At 41.2% G+C, this 14,047-nt stretch overlaps 2 protein-coding genes across 6 annotated transcripts; one reads left to right on the top strand and one right to left on the bottom strand.

Moving 5' to 3' along the window:
- Positions 1–450: 450 nt before the first annotated feature.
- Positions 451–6,128, top strand: gps2 (G protein pathway suppressor 2). 4 transcript variants are annotated; one of them, XM_061030850.1, is made up of 11 exons: positions 451–619; positions 1,011–1,128; positions 2,380–2,489; positions 2,640–2,755; positions 2,860–2,939; positions 3,054–3,133; positions 3,253–3,424; positions 3,574–3,657; positions 3,768–3,844; positions 4,707–4,802; positions 5,417–6,128. In XM_061030850.1, exons 2-11 carry the CDS (start codon positions 1,035–1,037, stop codon positions 5,507–5,509), a joined length of 1,002 nt encoding a protein of 333 aa, XP_060886833.1. In that variant the 5' UTR covers positions 451–619; positions 1,011–1,034; the 3' UTR covers positions 5,510–6,128. The 4 variants fall into 4 exon arrangements, with proteins under 4 accessions (XP_060886833.1, XP_060886835.1, XP_060886834.1 ...); XM_061030851.1 differs by having other exon boundaries at positions 452–619; positions 2,640–2,752; XM_061030853.1 differs by having other exon boundaries at positions 452–619; positions 4,756–4,802; positions 5,417–5,555.
- On the bottom strand, positions 5,815–13,926 carry LOC132958188 (eukaryotic translation initiation factor 5A-1). Of its 2 annotated transcripts, none has more exons than XM_061030856.1 (6): positions 13,560–13,926; positions 11,596–11,765; positions 11,007–11,111; positions 9,510–9,641; positions 7,788–7,860; positions 5,815–6,924 (listed from the first exon to the last, which is right to left on the bottom strand). In XM_061030856.1, exons 2-5 carry the CDS (start codon positions 11,761–11,763, stop codon positions 7,798–7,800), a joined length of 468 nt encoding a protein of 155 aa, XP_060886839.1. In that variant the 5' UTR covers positions 11,764–11,765; positions 13,560–13,926; the 3' UTR covers positions 5,815–6,924; positions 7,788–7,797. The 2 variants fall into 2 exon arrangements, with proteins under 2 accessions (XP_060886839.1, XP_060886838.1); XM_061030855.1 differs by having other exon boundaries at positions 11,596–11,768; positions 13,560–13,924.
- Positions 13,927–14,047: the final 121 nt, after the last annotated feature.

Here is a 14,047-nt window from a genome sequence, read left to right as displayed (position 1 = left end):
TTTTATCCAAAGCGACGTACATCAGGGACACCGCCACAGAAGCAGCAATGTCCCAAGGACACATCAGACATGTTGCCCAGATTCAACCCTCGACCATCCGGTTGAGAGGCAACAACTCTACCAACTGAGCCACAGCTGACCATTAGATTTGAAAACATAGGAATGTCTGCTTTAGGACTTTTGGAAATTATATGAACATAGAGTGACGATCTAATGTATTAAAAAAAAAAGACTAAATAAGGGGACACTGTTCCTCATAACATCTACTTACCACTACTATTAGTATATTATTACAAGTCCATAGACAAAACATTATCTAAATAAAGATGTTTCTGGAAATGTTTGATTATTTAGACTGGCAATTTGAGTCTTTTTTTTCAAATAAATAAAAAAAGACAGGGAAAAACTACATTTCCCACAATGCAGTTCGGGGGAAGAAGAAAAAAAAACATGTCATCGTTGGCACCGGAAGCGCAACTCCCATCACCCGGGCTGAAAACCTCTGTGTTTATATTCTGTGTTGAACTTCTGATTTGGGCTTCTTTAACAGACAAGTCGGCTCATTTCAAAATCCACAAGACGATAATATTCTTCCTAAGCGACAAACAAAGCAACAAAAGTAAGATATTCGGTGGTGTTTGGGGTAAAAGTATTGCCACAAAGTAAAAAGATGTCATAAAACCGTTTACGGCAGTGCTAAGCTTACTAGCTATCTAGTTAATATTTTACCACGAGTATGTGTAAGAATGTAGATGTTTTAGCTAGTTTACATTATTCTTTTCCATGCATTTTTACTCTAGCCTTTTGATGTGTTATAACGAAATATATTAAGTTCCCGTCAGCTGAAGTTAAAGATGCTAACTTAGCTGTTAGCCGTAAAGCAGCTAGGCCGCTCCTGTATTTCTAAGCGAGATAACAGGGATACAATGTAACGTTTTAAGGATGTTTATCGGCACTTCTTTTTTTTTTTTTTTTTTTTTTTACAATTGTTGACATTATCTCCCACCCAGCTGGCCCCTCCACTGCCTGTCACCATGCCCGCTCTGCTGGAGAGACCGAAGCTGTCCAACGCGATGGCCCGAGCCCTCCACAAACACATCATGAGGGAGAGAGAGCGCAAGAGACAAGGTGCACACACCTTTACCTGTGAACTCTCAAGTCCTGTTCAAACTGCTTAAGACGTAGAAAGTTTATAGATTAGGCCCCATTTTGTATTTAGTCCGTAACGAGTTAGACAACAGCATGAATCTGCATTTCAACTGGAGGATATTCTGCCCTACAAAAGACAAAAGACCTTAACTCACCACAGTGTAGAACTGAGAAACATGACTGCATTGTTAAAATAACACAACCAACACTATTTCTTTGCTACACTTTAGTCAAGCTACTGTGTGTGTCAGAAGCGCTTGATGACAGATATTAAAACAAAGGCATAACACCTTAACTCCACTGCAGTGAAACAGTAACTTCACTTTGATCTGCAGTAAAACAAAGGCAGAAGACCTTAACTCAGTTTGAGCATTCCTGAATGCTGCAATACAAAGACAAAGACCCTGATGAGTGAAGTTACTGGACTCTGCTTTGGTTTCTCCAGGGCTTTTGGAAGTTAAAAAAACAACAACACAATTGACTCAAGATATTTGTCCACATGATAAAGCACATCTGTAATGCTCCAAAAATGACAAAAACTCATTTTTGAAAAAAATGAAGTTACTGCCTTTTGCCTTTGTAGGGCAGTATACACAACCATGTATTTATTTCCCTTCAAAATATGGAGTTTCTCTATTCAGCCTGCACACTGTGCCTATTTCATTTTGTGTGACGTGTTCTATCTATCTTGTCTTTGTGCAATGTTGCAGAAAACTCCACAACATTTTTCCATATTCATTCATTTTCAGGATGTAACGACACCATAAAGTCAAGCAGTGAGCAACATTTCTTCTAACTGATTTCAGAAAATCCTACATGATAGTTATAAACATTGAAATTTCAGGGCAGAACATCAGAAACCACGTACAATATAACTCACTTCATTATTTAGAGATTATTTAAATATTGTTAACATAATAGTTGAACTCAAAATACACAAAACAAAAGTAAAAAAGAACCCATAAGCATTACAAACTCATGATTCATTATAGGCATTGATTTGGATTACATTACATTTCTATTTGTGGAACATTAATGTTACAAATATGAATATGAGAAGTTTACCCTTCACATGTGAGGGCCAATCAGAATGAGTATAACTTATCCTTAACTACATATTATCTTGTATGAGCATCCACTGTGCATATCAATGTTGTCTTCTTCTGTTTTTTAAAGTAAGGAATTCAAACAGGGTTTTTTTCTCCAAATGACATGAAAATATTTTTTCAGAGGAGGAAGAGGTGGACAAAATGATGGAGCAGAAGATGAAGGAGGAGGAAGAGAGGAAGAGGACAAAAGAAATTGAGGAGAGGATGTCTTTGGAAGAAACCAAAGAACAGGTAGGAAAAATGAAAAAAAAAAAACACAAATGAAATGTATTTTCTGTCTAAGCTCCATGTGGCTCTTGCAGTATTACCCTGGGTTGAGACCAAATTCACAAGAAAGTTTGTTTTTAACACTCTGATTCCAATCTTCAATTTCAAATGAAGGTGATGAAGATGGGAGAAAAGCTTCAGGGACTCCAAGAAGAGAAGCACCAGCTTTTCTTACAGCTCAAGAAAGTGCTTCATGAGGAGGAGAAGCGGCGCAGGAAGGAGCAGAGGTAGTAAGGAAAACACGGTTTTTGCTTCCCCCTACTCTAAAGATCTACAGATTTTTTAAATAAGTAGTTTTGGTATTCAGTTACATTTCTCGCCTTACATTTTACAGCGATATCACGACATTGACCTCAGCCAGCTACCAATCCAGCCTGCCCATGCACACAGGGCAGCACCTCCTCAGCATTCAAGGTAAGGCTGTACTAAACTACAGTGTATCCTCTAACCTCTTCTTGTGTATTTTGAAAATTCTCCTTTTGAAGTTATTATTAAGGCAGCTGATGTTTTTTTTTCTTCTTCTTTCAGGTAGTCCGGTCAGCCACAGTCGACCCGGTGCGCTCCTCGGTGAACGTAGCAAACAGCTGTTCCCGGCCTCTGTTATCCCTGTGAGTAAAGGATTCATAAAACTTCCTCTTACTTCATGATTTGTAAAACACCTTTTATCTAGACTGTTCTAATTATGTAAAAAAAAAAAACAGTAACTCCTCCTCCGTCTTCTCTTTAGGCTCGTCACTATCAGACGCCCGGGTTCGGCTCAAGCTCAGCAGAGCACGGACAGTTCAGCGGGAGCCAGGGGGTCCATGAGTCTTACGGGGTGGCTCAGGCCCAACACCCTTCTACCTACGCCCCTGGACCATCTGTACCTGTCAGCTTCGCTAGCAGCTCTCAAATCAGAGGTGATAAACATGTCGCTGAAATAACTTAAGCCGTTTAGGGAAAAATGATTATCTGTGCTTTTAGTGGCATACTAAGCTCAAAAATGTAACCACGAGAGAATGGGATTTAGTGTTTGGAAGATAACAAATAAAGCCTTGTTCTCCTACAGGTGCGTCTGCGTTCCAGGCCATGCAGTACCTCCCCCACCAGCAGCCTGGATACCCCGTCCACAGTCATTTTACCTCCCAGCCAGGTCAGTTTTTATGACTATTGATTGCAGTCACCATGGCCAAAATCAACCCGCAGGAGATTTGATGTCAATAATTGTTTGATTATGAATACATATTCTCTGTCTCTCATCAGGATACATCCCTGGAGCAGGAATCCCCCTCCAGAAGCAGCTGGAACACGCCAACCAACAGTCAGGCTTTACAGACGCAGTAAGAACATTTAAAACGTGTATTCTTTCAACAACAAAATAATCATTCATAATCAAAATGTTTCAACTGGAAAATAAAGTATCTAAAGAATTTTTGCTCCATTTTTTAAATCTTTAATATATTTATCAGTTTGATACACAATACAGTTGAATTATTTAATTTGATTACAGTATATAAAATTGGATCTTGTTTCAAACGGTAAAGTCCGTCACTGTACTTAAAGGTCCCATATTCTGCTTTTTCTGGTTTTATATGCTCTTCAGTGTGTTTTCTATGTGTCCTGTGCATGTTTAGGCACATCTGTGTGCAAAAATTCAAAGTCCGTGGAAACGCGGCTTCTCCTACGTCCTCCTGTTAGCTGTAGCATTAGCTGCATGTAACGCTCGGTTCTAGCCCCCCTCGATAAAAATTTGTCAGTGCGGCGTCATTGTCAGTGTGAAATCACTGATCTAAGCCCATTGGCTCGTTGTGGCAAGCCGAGCAGCTCATGTTGAAATTTCCGAGACGCGTGCTGAGCAACTGACCAATAACGACAGAGCGGATCGGCAGACCAATCAGAGCAGACTTGGCCCACGTGGGGTCTAACAGTGTGGGCTCAACAGAGTGCAGCTGACGGACTCAGAGCGTAGAGGGAGCAACTTTTTGCTTTTTTGAGACACTTTTTTCGGACTTTAGCTATTGTGAACGTACAAAAGTAGGTACATAAATTAAATATACAAACCCCAAAAAGGGCATAATATGGGCTCTTTAAAGATTGTGTGTGTCTAAGCATACATGGTCAATAAAACTGATTCTGATCACTTATGATCTGATCTTTTTTTTTTTTTTTCTTTCGTCGTCTTGCTTGTTGATGTTCCAACAGGGAGCTTTAAGGCCGATGCATCCACCAACCATGCATCCTTCTGCTCCAGGTCTTCTTCCCACGCCATCGATGACTGTCCAGATCCCCACTGCAAAGGTGAAGCCCCGAAGCACACACACTAACACACTGCTCGGTCTGTGTGGGTATGGTGGGGTGCGGTGCGGTGAGAGCTAGCATGGAGATGTGTGGCTCTGGGATGCCCGAGCTAACTGTCCGGCCTTCCTGAGGTGTCGTGGGACTAGGCGGACAAAACACCGGCAAAGGGAGGTTCCCACTTGGCAACCCTGGTGATGTCCTGGCTCTGGCTGCCCATCAGTCTACACGGTTGAGTTGAAGGGGCCAGAAGGGGCCATGCAGTAGGGTAGATGGTTTTCACTACCTGGTTAGCTCAAATGGGTCTGTTGAAGGTGGCATTGCTGTGGGCAATAGGGTAGGTTATGTAACAGTAGGGCATAGGGGCATCATTGCGATGAGAGGTGGCATGTTTTTACTCAGGTTAGCACCTTAGCATCAAAGTTGTTCCTCTGGCGCCACCCTGAGGCCTTAATTATGGCAGAATGAGAAAAGTACTTTCTTCATCTAAGGGTATTCTTATTTAAACACCTACTCTCTGTTGTCATCAAACCTGTCATGATGGTTGAGGAAGTATTTTTATCCCTCTTATTGACTGTCTTGATTTCATCATGTTCCTGTCATGTTTCCATCACCAGTCCCCGTTCCAGAGCTCTCCTCAGGGTGCTCCCCGTCACGGCTTCCTCCCCCACAGCCAGAGCGGACAGAGGTTCTATCACCACGGCAAATAAATCCTAACCAACGTCACCTTCGTCGTCGCTGAGATGTCACAGCTCAACTCAAGAACGCGGGGAGAACCTTTTGGAGCGAGTCATGAATCGACTTCTCTGTGAGATTGGTGTTTTTTTCCCCCCCCTGTACAACATTTCCATTTGACTTCATTAACAGAAACCTGAAGTCCTTTTTAATTGATTTTTATTGACTTCAAATAATGTCAAATTGTAAAGCAGATTATTTTACCTACACTGTAAAGCCGTTCTGGTGGTGCTGTATGTACATACACACTAACTCAGATGTGAATAGGTTGTATGAAGCAGGATACTAATGTGCTTTATAAAGACATGAGCAGTGCTTGACTAAAAGCAGCAGATCCACAATAAGTGAAAGTCCTCAGCAGTGGTTTAATATTGGATCACAGCACTGAATATGAAACCCACTGACTTAATGAAAGACAGTGATTCATTGTGCAGCTGAATTCTGGTTGATCACAATGGAGCCATTATACTTGCTTAACAAAATTGATCGAGGAATCTTGTTTTGATGTTTTCCTTTTACAAACATTTGTACATCCTCTGCTGTTCCAATCTTTCATGTTGTTTAATAAACAAAAAACACAAATGCCACGTTCAACAGTTTGTGTCAACCTTTATTTGTTCGGAGACAAACACAACGTATTGGCCTCCTGGATTGTTGCTCATGTTTATCGTATACCAAATCATATTTCAGACGTTTCTCCGAACGAGCTCTGAGTTAAGCAGAGGCCGACTGATGGCCTCGGCGAATGAAACTTCAGTGTTCTTCATGACTTTTTTGCATCCTTTAATCACTTCTAACTCCTTGAGACAAAAAGGATACTGAACCTCGGTGTGCCATGTTTGTAACCTTTCGTTTAATAGACAAGTTTCAGGTGATCAAATCGACAGCAGGAGGAGGGGCTTGTTCAGATGACTTGCTGAAATAACAGCGCCACACAGAAAAAAACGTCATGTATGGCACACAGGCTGAACAAGCCTCAACAGAACAATGCAGATGTAGAGTTGAAGCCCTTCAGAAAACAGGGTGGGACATGTATAAAAAATAAAACCCATGTTTGAGTAGCACCACCTTTTTCTTTCTCCTGATGATAGGAAGCTACTGAATATTTGAACTCCTCCGTGACCTTATTAAACCTTCAAGTCCAGATGTGTGGATTTTTTATTATGAGTGCGTTCACATAGAGAATGTTTGCTTGACATTTCCAATTAGTTATTTTCTAAACGGACCCACAGAGGGGTCAGAAAACAAAGTGAGGGAGAGACAGAGAGAGAGAGAGAGAGAGTATGAAAAACCAAGACGAGAAGAGAGAAAAAAAAGAAAGAGGGAGAAAAGCATTGACGAGGCAATAATCCCTCCTTTTCCCCCCAGGTCCAGTGCATCTCGTTTACCCCTGAAACAGAATTATAAAGGAAGAAGAAACAAAGGAAAGAAAAGTGAGAAAAGGAAGATTCTGAAGGGAAAAGTAAAAGAAATATATTTGAATGTACCAGACAGTGTTTAAAAAGCCTCTGTGGAGTAAACATAGCAGTTTTAATCTAACAGCCCCGCCATGATGAATGAAAGTGCGTAAAAACAAGTCGACCCGACATCACAACAAAGCAGGAAGCGCTTTCCTTAGGAACATACAAGCAAGCGGAAGGTGCGTTAAGGCTGTGAAATAAAGTGCTACCAACAGAAAATAACAGCAAAAAACGCCGCTTCAAAATATACAACGTGACCCATACGCTTCATTTCTATTTGAAAGTGCTACTTAGAAATGATACACATGCTCATAATAGTGTTACATGACAGAGAAAGCACGTACAAAAGGGGGAGGCAAATCCAGAGTGACACCCGTCTTTAAATTTACGCTCATATCTCAATATATACACAAAAAGTGCTGACATAATGTAATAATGTGGCAAACATGAATATTTCCAGTATCGTCTATATGCATAACTATAAATAAAGTTTTTTTTTTTTTTCCTATTACACCAAGGTTAGAGTCCAAACAGCCTCACATATTGCTGACTGGAGTTGCCTTCTCCTTGGTCCACTGATGAACAAGAAACTGTACAGAGACATGATATCACACAGACTTGCATTAGCATGGCACATGCTGTTGACTTGTTGCGCAACAACCAAACACACACACACACACACACACACACACACACACACACTCCTCTTCAGTCAGGCTGGGTCAGTCGATGCTTGGGGTGGGTGGGGATGGAAAGCAGCTGCATATCCGTACAGCTGTAGCTCTGTATTTACCTGCGGTGGCTTATTTAGCCAGGGCTTTGATGCCAATGGCCGCTTCTTCCTCCATTGCATTTAGAACGGTGATCTGCAGGAGCACACAGGAGTTTAGGGGAGATTAGTTTAAGACTGCTACTGCGTTGTTGAACATTAGCTTTGATATCTTAAGGAGGTTTTTCAAACTACCGAGCAACAAACGACTGAGCAACAAGATTTGACCCGATGAACGATTGCATTTCAGATGTTCATTTGTTTTCCAAGCAAAAAAAATATATATCTACCAATAACGAGCTGAAATTTTCCAAACACATTGACGACATGAAACTCCTGAGTGACACCCTGATACACTGCCCTGACAACAAAATGCAGCGTTCTCAACCCAAAGATCAGGTAGAGCACAGACCTTTTTTTTTAAAGAGAAGTAATACAAAATGTGTGTCCTTTTATTTCAGAGCCAAGCGCTATTTAGACGGGAACAGAAGCTTCAAAGTGTAAACAGTTGAAATGTTTCCTAAACAACTTTGAAAAGGGCAATGAGTGAAGTCCCATTTCACACACAGCTAAGAGAGCCTGAGCTGCTTCATTTATTCTGTTTCTGCCGTCAGTGCTACAGAATCAGGACTCTCGCTTTGAAATCTTTAATATTTATGGTTTGAACATAAAAAAAAAAAAACAAGCACCACACAGATGACACTATTCATCTGAGAGGTAATCTGCATATAAATCAATAAGAAAACTATTAAGTAAGTGGTTTCCCTCATAACCATTGCACATCTGCTGTGCTAATGTGGTCATCAATAGAGCTCAATGATCAGACGGTAAATCTTGCGGCGACATCTCTTCTATCCATCAGCTAGCTGCAGTTTAAACAACGGGCCTGTAATGTGAAGAAGGAGTCTCAGTACTACGACGGTGGTTCACGTCTCACCAGGGTACATCGCCACAGCAACTTAACGCCGAAACGCCTAACGTGCTCTGGAGGAGGTTACGTTGGGGACAAGAGATCGGTTTGTAGAAAGAAACGCTCACTGACCAATCAGATCTCCTGATCGTGGAGCTCTGTGAGCTGACCGTGAGAGGGGAGGAGGGTAAGTCCCGTATGATTTTACATTATGAGTGTAATAAGTGTTTTTATTTGTGCTTTACTGAGTGAAAAAACACCCGAGCCTTGTAGTTGTTGTCCTTGTAAATTGTAAGATAATCGTTAATTCTAGTCCTACTATCACTCTTCATTAGACTTTCATATTCATTTGTATTAGTCCAATACAGCCCTGTTTGTTAGTGTGAGGGCTGCAGCTAACATATTACGTCTAAAACTATCACATCAAACTTATAAATCTGTGCAACTAATGAATTAAAGGGAAGAACCAAGAGGTATTATTGTCAGATCTATTGTAGACTAATGATGGACACTGATATTATTGTGTTTGCCTAAATTTGCTTTTTAACAATTTGAGATTTTTCTTTCACTCCCAGTTCCTTCATGTTGGTTACAGTCTGTATTTTATTTCTTTAACTTGTATCCCAGTTTGCTTGTGGAATATGACACTCTATTCTTTAGGCTACCTGAAGCAAGGTAACCAAACGAACCTCGACTACAGGCTGTGACAATATTCAGAAGAATTTATAATAATCTGCACAACATTTACTCCCGCCTCGTTTCAAGCAGAGAAACACAGTAGAAAAAAAAAATATATATATATATATATCCTGAGGTGAAGAAGAGACAACACTGACCATGATCTCCTCTCCGGCTTCGTGCTTGCCCTCTATCTCTTTGCCGAGGTCTCCCTCTGGGATCTTCAGGTCCTCTCTCACCTCACCACTGTCCTGGAGCAGGGACAGGTAGCCATCTTGGATCCCAATCAGCTGAGAGAGAAGGAAAAAAAAAAAAAAAAAAAAAGTAAGCAGACACCAGGATTAAAAGTCGTGCAGGTGTGGGATTTTTTTTTTTCTCCAGTAGTGGGAGACTGAATGCTTTTGTCTCCACAGGTAACCCTACACGTTGTGCTTAATAGTTTGCCGAGGTGTGTGAAAAGAATGTGTGTAAATACCAGTTTGATCCCTTTAAATGTTCCAGGTGTGTCACTGTTGGGTGATGCACCAGGAGGGGACACACATATCAATGAGATGTTTGTATGTCTAAATTAAATGAAGGAACATGATATTCCTGACTGGCCTCACTGGAACGGTGCATCAGTGGCTGTTTTTTGAGTTTATGTGGTTTGTTTATAAGTTTAACTTAATTTGTAGCCACAATAGAATGAAAAGGATGAGCAGCAGGCAGACTACGACATTTCTAAAAAGAATAATCTGTAATCATTTTTATCCTTCGTTCTTGATTTTATGAATCGACTAAAAGCTCAGAGACAGGAAAACCTCGCTCATTATTTAACTGTGTACCTTCATAAAGCGTATATCTGTGATCACAAGCTAGTGTCTAACATGTTCAGTCTCAGTGGTTCAGGTACAGTCGTATAGAGTGCGTGCATCAACATCAGGCTTTGAGGGTTTCTAAACCTACAGACGCCGTCATTTAGTTTGTAGCAGCAGTTAGTTTGTGATGAATAAAAACTTTACTTGGTGCACCTTGTTAGCATGTTTCAGAAATGAATCAGCTGTTTACCTGCACACTAAACACGGCCATGTGTCATATTACCTCAGAGGTAAAAAAAATATTAGTTAGTAGTTGATTTTTAACAATAAATACATTTTTATTAAGAGTATAATTTCTTTAAAGGACGATCAATTCCCCTAACATGCCTCTTTCTTTCTTTGTCTTCAAAAGCTCTTCTAAATGAAGAAACTCTGAAGAGACTGTTAATCATTGAACTTCCTCAAATGATCATCTAACTAGCACACGTGTAGAAATGCATCTAAAGATCTCGTACTTATTAAAAACCAATGCAGATCAGTGAATATTACAACACATGACTATTCACTCCATTCTTTCCCCATTGCTCAGCCATTACAGAAAATCACTTATCAAAGACTCAAAGGAGAGAGCGTTTTCAGCTACGTTTACTTTAAACTTAAAAATGTGTAGGTCATTCGCATCACAATTGAGTTTCAGGTATTTGCTGCTCTTCTTGAGTTTTCCATGACTGTTTATCTGGCCAGAGAAGTAAGACACAGACCTGTGTCATCTATTTGAACCAGAATATTCTGGATAACAAGCTACTGTCACAGCATTGTAGACATACAGATAACCCTCCAGTCCTCCAGCTGTCTCACCTGATAGTCCATTCTCTTGATGTTGGGGACGTCCATGTTGTGGGTGGAGGGACAGATGTCTTCATATTTCTTACCAGAGAAGATGTCAATGCCGACCATGTGGACCTGCACAAGCACAAGACACACAGAAAGGGTCAGCTTTCTAACTTAAAAGTGTCCAAAATGATAATCATTGTGTCCAAAACCACATAGGCTACACTATACTGTGTGTTTTTAATCTCAATTTAGCATTAAAAAGGTAGTTAGACACTATGAACCAGGAGTGTCAAGTTGTGAAACATGTCATTTTAAACTATTTTTTAAAAATGGAAACTGAAACCCACCAAGGACACATTAGTGCTCTTCCACAGGCTGAAGGTTCCATTAATGTGCATTAATATTAATGATGGTGACCCTGTGCTTATTGCAGAGATAAATGGATAGATAGTGGAGTGATCATTCACTCTCCCTCTCCCTCTCTCTGTACTGTCCCTCCTGAGCCCACTCTGTGTTTATTCCCATGTAACGACATGTAAAAAACTACCATGAGCTTTATAAGTTTAAAATAGTTTTCTTGTCATAATTTGACATCACTTTAGGATTTTCTGACCTTGGCGTGGCCGTGCTTCCCAGTCTTGGAGGTGGACATCTCAACGATCTTGCAGGGTCGGTTCTTCAGGACTACAAAGCCGTTTTTACGCAGGGCAGAGCACTGCATGGGGTAGGTGGCGGATGCCCCAGCATCACCTGTCTGGAAGTCCAGGTCTGCATCTGCCATGCCTGCTGCTGTAGAGCCCAAAAGAAAAACACAGGACCAAGGCATGAATATAAAATATGTTCATTATTGATAAATTCACCAAGACTTGACACTGGTGTGGCTGTGAGACCTTCCCTTTGGCACTATGGAAAAAACAGTTCTTTATATTTATATTTTTACTGCAAAAAACAACATTTCAAAAATAAGAAGCCAACGTTCTGAAACATTAATTGCAGTCTAAACACAAACATTGCAAAATGTACCAGGTGAACTACTCACCCGAAAAGAGGTTCAGATAATAACTTTTGTAGTTATCTTTTCTGTGTTAAATGGGTTTATATATCCTTGTTTGACTATCATATCCACATACATTTCCATCTATTACAAACTACTTCAAGTAAAACACTGAGATGACAGCCCACACTAAATATTGTTCAACATATTTAATTTTGACTGTAGTGTTAAAAGGCAAACATTTACTTTCAGGTCAGACCAGACTTTATTGTAATGTACACACTGGATGTGAACTTGCATGTATGCATACAATAGTGTCAGTTTAAATTCGTTCATTAAGGGGTCAAGCAGTGAATATACAGAGAGCAGAACAAGGTGGAAATGTGAGAGTTGGCCGGTGATGAAAACATGGGGGTGCAAACCAGACAGGGCTAAATAAAGAAGCAAGAAACACGGCACCTGTTAGCCGGTCTTGCTGTAAAAAAAGTAGACTTTAACGGTACAACAAATTCGATGTGATAAATGGAATTAGAAATGCACCGCAGCTCGTTTTTTTATTAATGCGTGTGGCAAACTTTGCTGAGCTGAACTTTAAAGTTCACGAGAAGGCTACAATAAAAAAAGAAAACTGAGACACCTGCCGAAAGTTAAGCAACTAACTCGCAATATTTAAAAGGAATAAACAAGTGTCTTGAGGTTATGATTCAATAAAAGCGACTTAAATAGGCCTACATCATTAACGGGCTGTAGTTGACAATTAGGGCGGCTGTTCCGCTAATCCGCCCTAATGACCCGTGAATCACATTTCAAGGCGGTGTCCCGAGCCGTGATTTATTTAACTTCCACGGTGTCGTAAAATGAGCACAGAAGGGGGCAGAAATGTATCGGTAAGTCACATCCAAGGGGGTGGGGGGCGGGGGGTGCATCGGGCTGTCTGCAGCGGACTGAGGCCTAGTGCGTAAAGGACGTGCCACGGCCCGCCGCCGCTCGGCTCCCCGACTCCGTGCACACCGAGGCCCTTCTGATAAAGACTTCAAGACACCCTAACCAGTCGACATATAATTGTAGACCTCACTCACAACGATGCTAATTCTCTTTATCCCCTTCTAGCCGCCAGCAAGTCCACAGACATTAAATCCATTCACTGTTGGCCCGCTTATGTACAGTAATGACTAAGCTAATACGCGTGATGGCTACGGCGTGCACCAGCACACAAGGCAGGCTGTATCAGTGGGTTTGTCATGCTGTGTGCCAAGTAAGAGGTAGAAAATATCTAGCCAGTATTTTTGTGATAGCAGTAAAAAAGTTATTATGACTGTCAAATGTTTAATATAAGACAAATTAAATGGAGGATTCGCCAACTTTATACAATGAAAGAAAATGCGAACGCGTCATTCGGGTATTTAAGCAGCTGAATGTGCCGGTGGTCCTCTTCTCACACATTCTGCTATTATGACTTCATGTGGGGTCGTTTAAAGGGAATTTGTCTTCACACAGCCCCAGACAGACATGTGCAAAGGGATAACTTCTCTGCTCAGGCGCAAAAACGCCCCGTCTATTGGATGTTCAGATAAGGAACTTACCCTGGTGATGATGGCTTTCCTGTCTTGTGTTATTTATCAGTCTGTCTCCCGTTAGTTCCCCCCTCCTCTTATGCCTCCCCTGTATCCGTGCTAAAGGGTCGTCTGGCCGGGGTTCGTCTCCTTCTCGGTGGCTCGTCCGCGATGTCGCTCCCTTTTTCTTTTTCTATCAGCTGTCTCTTTATTCCTCTCTCATTCCTGTCCTTCCTGCTGACCTCTCTTCCCTTTCTATATATATATATTTTTTTTAAAATCCAGATTGCAGTGACCTCCGACAGAGGTGCACAAGTCAGCCGCCGGGCCGAGAAGAACCAGATCCCAGAACCCCGTTAAGTAAGTACAGTCTGTAGCCTCCACCTTCTCTCTCTCTCTCTCTCTCTCTCCCTCATCCAGCTCCTCACCACTGACACAACATGAAGAAAAGATGACAGACCACTTCCCGTAGGAACCTTCACAATAAAATACCCTCTACTATGCTGTCATAACATTGT

The sequence above is a fragment of the Labrus mixtus genome, chromosome 23, assembly GCF_963584025.1.
Source record: "Labrus mixtus chromosome 23, fLabMix1.1, whole genome shotgun sequence".
NCBI lineage: Eukaryota > Metazoa > Chordata > Actinopteri > Labriformes > Labridae > Labrus > Labrus mixtus.
This window is presented reverse-complemented; position numbering and strand designations above follow the sequence as displayed.